This window comes from the organism of the source record quoted next, assembly GCF_019968955.1.
Source record: "MAG: Porospora cf. gigantea A chromosome Unknown PgA_NODE_137_length_34480_cov_327.164, whole genome shotgun sequence".
NCBI lineage: Eukaryota > Apicomplexa > Conoidasida > Eugregarinorida > Porosporidae > Porospora > Porospora cf. gigantea A.
The window spans coordinates 27,493-34,480 of NW_027151399.1; the positions used below are offsets into that span (position 1 = coordinate 27,493).

General features: G+C 52.8%; 4 protein-coding genes across 7 annotated transcripts; 2 read left to right on the top strand and 2 right to left on the bottom strand.

The window, feature by feature from the left end:
• Positions 1–21: 21 nt before the first annotated feature.
• KVP18_000194 (uncharacterized protein) lies at positions 22–711 on the top strand (the record flags this gene model as incomplete). The annotated part of the gene is made up of 1 exon (XM_067951605.1): positions 22–711. The coding sequence occupies one exon, from the start codon at positions 22–24 to the stop codon at positions 709–711; it is 690 nt and encodes a 229-aa protein (XP_067812899.1).
• Positions 712–725: 14 nt separating this feature from the next.
• Positions 726–1,434, bottom strand: KVP18_000190 (uncharacterized protein; the record flags this gene model as incomplete). Of its 2 annotated transcripts, XM_067951599.1 has the most annotated exons (3): positions 726–934; positions 963–1,223; positions 1,287–1,434. In XM_067951599.1, the coding sequence occupies 3 exons, from the start codon at positions 1,432–1,434 to the stop codon at positions 726–728; spliced, it is 618 nt and encodes a 205-aa protein (XP_067812893.1). The 2 variants fall into 2 exon arrangements, with proteins under 2 accessions (XP_067812893.1, XP_067812892.1); XM_067951598.1 differs by lacking the exon at positions 1,287–1,434 and having other exon boundaries at positions 726–1,016.
• A 229-nt stretch (positions 1,435–1,663) lies between these two features.
• Positions 1,664–5,612, top strand: KVP18_000197 (uncharacterized protein; the record flags this gene model as incomplete). Of its 2 annotated transcripts, XM_067951621.1 has the most annotated exons (5): positions 1,664–1,681; positions 1,711–1,771; positions 1,795–1,893; positions 1,968–3,648; positions 3,719–5,612. In XM_067951621.1, the coding sequence occupies 5 exons, from the start codon at positions 1,664–1,666 to the stop codon at positions 5,610–5,612; spliced, it is 3,753 nt and encodes a 1,250-aa protein (XP_067812903.1). The 2 variants fall into 2 exon arrangements, with proteins under 2 accessions (XP_067812903.1, XP_067812902.1); XM_067951620.1 differs by lacking the exons at positions 1,664–1,681; positions 1,711–1,771; positions 1,795–1,893 and having other exon boundaries at positions 2,204–3,648.
• A 78-nt stretch (positions 5,613–5,690) lies between these two features.
• KVP18_000199 (uncharacterized protein) lies at positions 5,691–6,504 on the bottom strand (the record flags this gene model as incomplete). 2 transcript variants are annotated; one of them, XM_067951632.1, is made up of 2 exons in its annotated part: positions 5,691–6,347; positions 6,409–6,504. In XM_067951632.1, 2 exons carry the CDS (start codon positions 6,502–6,504, stop codon positions 5,691–5,693), a joined length of 753 nt encoding a protein of 250 aa, XP_067812906.1. The 2 variants fall into 2 exon arrangements, with proteins under 2 accessions (XP_067812906.1, XP_067812905.1); XM_067951631.1 differs by lacking the exon at positions 6,409–6,504 and having other exon boundaries at positions 5,691–6,326.
• Between the last annotated feature and the right edge of the window lie 484 nt (positions 6,505–6,988).

Sequence of the window (6,988 nt, forward strand, 5' to 3'; positions counted from 1 at the left end):
AGAATCAAATCTCGAGATTATATGCTCAACACGCTCTATGTTCAGACCCAACGCAGCCAAATGGAAGTGGAGAAGTTGCTGTCAGTGCTGAACGAGAAAGCAAGGGTGGTGACAAGTGAAGATCAGAACCTAACTCCATCAGAGCAACAGCGGCTTCTGATGAGTGCAAACCTGTTTACCCAGCATGCCCGACAGCTTGCCAACGAGTTCGACCGCGTCAAGGGAACCTTGAACCAGCGGCAGGTACCGCTATGGGAGCACCGAATCCGCCAGTTTTCCAATGACGACTACCATTTCCGCTCGGCCGTAGAGCGACAGTTGGGTTTGGTGGTCGCGCGGGAGTCGGATACCAGACGACGACAGCTGCTGGGCACCCACGAGCAGCAGGAACGAATGAAGGACGCCGTCGGTGCCTCCCTGCAGGAGCGGGCCCGTCTCCAGGAGACCATGCAGTCGGTGAGTTACCTACTACAGCAAGGTCAGGCCTCCGTTGCCAATCTGGTCAACCAGAACACCGTTTTGAAAGGTGCACAAAAAAAGGCGCTCGACATTCGATCATCTGTGGCGTCGGCCTCCTCCCTCGTAAGCGTTATTAGCCGTCGACTGCGAGAAGACGTCTGGTTGGTCGTGGGACTCGCGCTGCTCACTTTGGCTGTAACTGGAGTCGCCTACTTTTTTGTGCATGTCGGACCCGCCAGCACTTCCCAATGAGTAGCACTGCTCTATCATTCAAGTCGCTTCTCCATACAAACTGCGTGAGGCTCTTCAATCCGCTCATAGTAGTGCTTGATAACCTTGGTGTCGACATAGTTCATCTCCGTATAGAATCGAATGGCCTCTTCATTCTTCACCCAAACATGAAAAAGGATGTTTGTAATTCGAATGGGGCATCCCATAACCCCGACACTGGCTGCTGCATCGTCGGACTCCGCAACTGTGTCTACAACACAGTTCACACTCACTCCTGGGTCCTTTCGCGTCGTGGTGCGTCCCAGTGGTACTTGCGTCGAGCGCATTGACCTTGGCCACCATGCCTTCGAGCCATTCCATTAACCGAGTTCCGACGCCATGGCCCTGAAACCGAGGAAGCACCGCAACTCCCGCCACGTAGACCTCACATTGCACCAGCTTTTTCTTGTTGGGCTTGTCTTGGCGGTAGAGGGGGCCTGCGGTATTTTGGGGGAATGCACACAGAACTCCGATGGGAATGTCCTTGTGGTATGCTGAAAAAACATTTTTTAACTAAAAAAATGATAAACAGACAAAAGAGTTTGCCAATCCCTTACCAATGCGACTGAACACCTTCGATATCGGCGGATCAAAAATCAGCTTGATCATAGTCTCGGAGTAGCTGACAGGCATGGCTGCATTCATGATTCGTTGCACTGTGCCCAGGTTGTGGTTGTACACTGGTGCCAGACTCAAAGAAAGCATGCCGAAATTTACTAATAATCTGTTCTGCGTCGTCGGCTTGTGTGTGTTTGTACGTGTACAGACTACATATCTCTGCAGTTGGTAGCGGGTACTAGAGCTCTGGTGATATCTGCCCCATAGGGAAACCCAATGACACAACAAATGAACACAATCCCTTGCTGTTGATATTCCGATCAAGCGGTTCCGATGATTACCAATGGACACAGTGCAAAATAGGTATTTTTGTGGGATGGTGAAGTCCCAGAAAGTGAATAGGACCGCGAGCAGACCAGGTAGGAGTTGTTGTCTGAGTGTTTGGGAGTGTGGGACGTGGACCCTTCCCTTTCCCCTGCTTTGCGTATGGTGCCTTATCCTTTCCAGTTTCGTCCGAGCCCAGAATAAAGACGCCTCAAGAACTTTACGGTCTCACTGACAGCGGAGCAGAGATTCCCTCGTTATTCTGGAAGATCGAGAGCGGAAGTAAGTGGACGTTCGTAATTAATTTTACTTGTTTTTATTTAATACCATTCATAAAATACTAATAATTGCACCAGTTGTTTCGGTCCAAACCTCCTCGACGGCTCATGTGGTGGCCATTCTACAAGAGGTTTCGGAAACCCTACCGGCCAAACTTGATGTCAGCATCAACCCCAAGAACGGCAAGGCCGCCATTCCCGAGCACCCTGATCTGGAGTTCGTCGTCAACCGGGCAATTAGAGGCTGCTTCACCTCCGAAGGGGCATCTCGCGAGCACTACCCTCCGCTACTATCCCTCATCCTGACATCTGACATGCTGTCTCGACATTACCCGGCAATGAAATATCTGGAGCAGCTGCGAGTCTTTATGGGAGCGAAGTCTACGCTCTTTGACCGTACGGAGGTTGCGCATGCGCTTGTCTACTTGCTTCCTCCGCTGGAGCATTCAGGAGTGATACGCTCAAAGAAGGTGGAGTTGGTGGTTGACGACTTCCTGAACGAGATTTATGCCCTCTTTGTCAAGGAACCATCAGTTCAGCCAGCAATCGCCCAAGCCTTAGTCCCTCTGCTCGTGGACTTCGCCTTGGGGCAGACCACGAGACCAGAAGCCGTATTCAAGTCCAGCCTTGATAAGCTTCTCGGCGGTTGTTTTTCAAACCAGGCCATGGCAACCTTGGGTAAGAGCGGTAAGCAGGTTGAGTCTCAGAAGATTACGTTGGTAAACTCCTTGAACTTCGTGGCCCTGTTGACGTTGGCCGCCCGATCACGTATCTCTGGCAACGTCACCGCTGGTGGTAAACTGATGAAGTCGCCGCAGTGGAAGACGTTGCTTCAACGTGACTGGGATGAAGGCGGTGAGAACAGATCCATCATCAAAGCTCTGGAGGTGATCGCGGAGCTTCCCGACGCCCCTCCTCTTCTAGAGACCTTCGTGGTTCTATCGTTGTCTGACGCGGAGCAGTCCGCTCGGGAGAGTTTGGTATCCCAAGTCGCCAGCGTCATCAACGAGCTCTTCGAGGACCTGAAACCGGATGATCGCCATAAACACGTCAGAGGCACATTGCTTCTGTGCAAACTGCTGGTTGGGATAAAAATTTGTCCCGGTGTCGCATCGGAGGATCGAGGAGTGTTGGTCGTCAAAGCTATTGACGCATTGCCCGACTTCCGATCAGTGCTGAGTCACCACAACGCACAGAACACGGGCTACTTCCGACACTGTGCTCAGGTTTTCCTTGCGGTATTGACCTCCGTCCTAAATGGCGTTCGGGGATGCTCACTCCTGCACTACTCCCCAGTGGTCTGCAAACTACAGGCTGGTCAGGTCATATCGCTAACGCTGACCGATATGGCTTCCAAGTATGCAGGTGCCATATCGCTTGCGCTCAACCAAGACGTAACCGCGGATGACCTGGTTCGTGACGCATTCCAACCCCCGTTGGTGCTGGGAGTCAAAGCCACCTTGAGCCTCCTGAATTCCTTCATGAGTCGAGCTCAGGGGACGTCCGAGAAGCAAAAGCTGTTCTCTAGAATCCTTCCGCCGCTCACGTGTAAGCTCCGGGCATCCGATCTTGTGCCTGTGACGTCCGCTGTTCTCAAGAAGCACGACGCCAAAGCCCAGTGGCTCGTGATTTGTAGCATGCTTCGCCGATTCCACGGACTCAGCATGAAGCTCTGCGACGTCTCCAAGGACCGCAGGATAACTACTCAGTGTGGGACGGTCGTCGACTGGATTCATGACTCTCAGGAACTTCGCCAGCAGTAGGTTATGCTTCTACTTGATTTTATGCTTTCATTTTATTTTGTTTTTGATATTGTCATTTATTTTCAGTTACCTTGCGTCGCATCCGTTGCTGGATGTCTCTAAAGTGGATTTCCCCGACCCCTCCTCGTTGCTCGCCGTCCTACGAAAGCTTCCCGAAGGTTTCGAGTCCACCTGCACTCTGGTGCACTTGGGCATGCGGTTGATGGGCGTGTTATCGATGACATGCGTCTTTTCTGAGTTCGTAATCGCCTCTGGTGGGGCCGAAGACATCGAGGACGTTGAGGATATGGTGGACCCTGATATGCATCGGGCTTTCCGCCAGGACAAGCAAAGCATTCAAGAAGTCTCTTGGGCTGAAGGTAGAGCTCTTCTAAGTGGGTGGGGTGACGCGGTGATTGGCACCTTGGGCGAGTTCGTCGGTGGATGTCAGGGGCTGCGCAAACCGCTGGAAAAGCTGGTCCGAAACCCTGAAGATGCGGCAGCAGCTGTCGAAGTTCAGCAGTTCTTCGAAAACCTCACCGCTGTTTTACCAGAAATGATCCGAGAGACGTGGTCGTTAAGGCATGTCGCCTTGAGTCCTGCATCCCGGTTCGCACTAAGTCGTTGCAAGGAGCTCTTCACGGGCATGTTGGGTTTGGTTGGCTTGGCAGTCAGCGAGGAAGTGGTTACCCAACTCGTTGGGGCGACTGTGGGGAACGCCTCTACTCCTGCGGAGGAGGCTGAGGAGATCGAAGACGCCGAGACTGACTCCGAGGAGCAGGTCTCCGATTCGGAAGACATTTCGCCACCTTCAGCGAAGCGCCAGAAATTGGACGACTCCTCAGACTCCGGCGACTCTGATGTGGAGTTGGGCGGGCTCGGCATGTTGGCCACTCTGATGGACGACGACTACGCGGCCACGCTACCTGGTGGTGGCATCGCACCGATGCCTAAGTCCCTTCTGGCGACGGCCAACCGAAAACCATCTCAGAATTTCGTTGAAGAGCACCTCATGACCTTCAGCGTCATCAAAACTCTCATCAACAGCACCTCCGGACTCCAGCTCCCGGCAAAGCAGTCAGTGGACCACTGTCTAGCTTTCTACAGCAGCAGCTACACCCTTCTTCGTGCCAGCCTGGACACTGCCCTCCGAAACGTCAATGCAAAGAAGGGCTACGAGATGTCGAAGGATGAACAGCCTCGGCACCGACTCATTGAACTGATCTCTAAGAACGCCGAGGGTACTCTGCGGAGTGTGGGGGTGGACGGCCTAAGCCAGTTGAACGCTGAAGATCTGACCCACTGGTTGGCTGTAGTGAAGTCCTCTGTCGTGGAGACGCTTCAAGCCGTACTGGAGCTCAACGTTGCCAAGCTCAACGCTGCCAAGAAAGGCGTGGACAGTATCTTTCACGTGGTGGGGGTGCACATCAGCGCCAGCCTGGTCATGGAGCTGCTCCTCACACAGGCACTTGGCAAAAGGAGCCAGAAACTGCTCAACAGGTGCGAGAAAGAGGCCGAAACCGCCGGTGAACCGTCCTGTGGCCTCGCGACGCTCGACGCTCTGGCCAATGTGCATCACAAGGCCTCCACACGCTTTCCGTTTGTCAACTGGTGTGGGCTGTTCCGAGACCCCAACCTTCGCTGTCTGGTGAAAGTGTTGGACTGGACAAGCCCAATACGTTCTGCACCGCGTCCTTCTCTCCAAGCCATGGCAGCTAACTTCAGGAAGGATATTCCTGAAGATTCACTGACCACTGAGCTTCTCAACAGTCCCATCATCCTTGGAAAAATAAATAAATTCCGGAAAAATAATGAGCAATCCGATTTTTCCGATGCTTCCCAAATCTTCTACGAGCAACTTCTGGACATGTTCAAGTCCAGACTCCCTGACCTCCAGTGCAAACCGAGACAGCGGTTCATGGCGACATTGAAGCAGCAACTGGGCCTGTCCGAGGGAAAACGCAGACGACGGAAGTTCTAGTTATGTGGCAATGCTCTGGAAACAAAAAGACTTTTCGCGATCTGGTGATTTCGAATACATATTTGTTACGATTTAAAATCACACAAGAGGCTCGGGCAAACGTTCGATAATCGCCCGGATTTCATCCTGGGAATACAGGTGGAAGGAGCCGCCAACACGAACGCAGGCGACCTCTACGTTGCTCGGAGTCATCTTCTCCTCCATGCCCTGCCTGAGAACCTCCAGAGCCAGAGCCTCTGTCTGCTCGAACGTAAGGGTGTCTTCGTATTTCTCGAGGAGCAGGCTCTCCGCCCCCTCGTGGGCAGATCCCACAGATGATGCCTTGAAGCTGGTGTTTGTGCCGCTTGGATCCGTAGACCAGAGGTGTGGTCCGGACGCGTCTACTCCCGCGACGAGCAAAGCGGCCCCAAAAGGCCTACTCATACGTTTCTTCCGAGAAGCCCGTCCTACGCCACTGAAATCCAGAGCCAGGTCGGATATGGAGTCGACGACGGACTCGATCGGCATCTTCTCGTTGAAGTTAAACCAGTGGTTCTGGCACTCCACTCGAGCGTGGTCTATCATCGTCCTGGCGTCCGCTATTATACCAGAGCTGGCACATCCTACATGCGCGTCTATCTCCAGAATCTTCCTGAAGTCGCCCTTGTTTGCCTCGATTAACGCGGATGGAAGGCGTCTTTCGGTCACCAGAACGACCCCCTCGGAACACTTCATGCCGACAGCCGTAGATCCCAGCTGAAAAGTGTCACATCCGCCATATACGCTACCGCTTATGCCGCATAGAGATGCACCCTACCTTAACCGCCTCTATTGCGTACTCCACTTGAAACAGGCGACCTTCAGGACTGAAGGTGTTGACTCCCCGGTCATATTCGTTGCGACTCGCGTACATGGTAAATCTGGCTTTTGTCTAACGGGATTTCACTCAAGAAAACACACCAACACACACACCCACAAACGTCACACGCCAACACGCACCCATGAGCATCATACGCCAACACACCCAAACATAAGCGTCACACGCCTACACACACACCCCCAAGCGTCACACGCCAACACACACACCCCCAAGCGTCACACACCAACACACACACCCCCAAGCGTCACACGCCAACACGCACGTGAGCATTTTCTTTGTTGTCGTTTGCATTGTTTTCACACAACGCCTTTTTTTCTGTACGGATAAGGCTGCAGATGAGTAGAACAGGTTTGTAATCTGCATTGAATTGGTGGAGCGAATGAGCTGGGTCGTACATATTTGTGGAGTTTTCGTTCATTTAATGTACGTTTTCTGCACGGAATCAATAGATCAGTTAATTCTTTTTTCTGCACGGAATCGAGCTAGTGACTCCTCGGACAGCCAATGGAAACGTCAT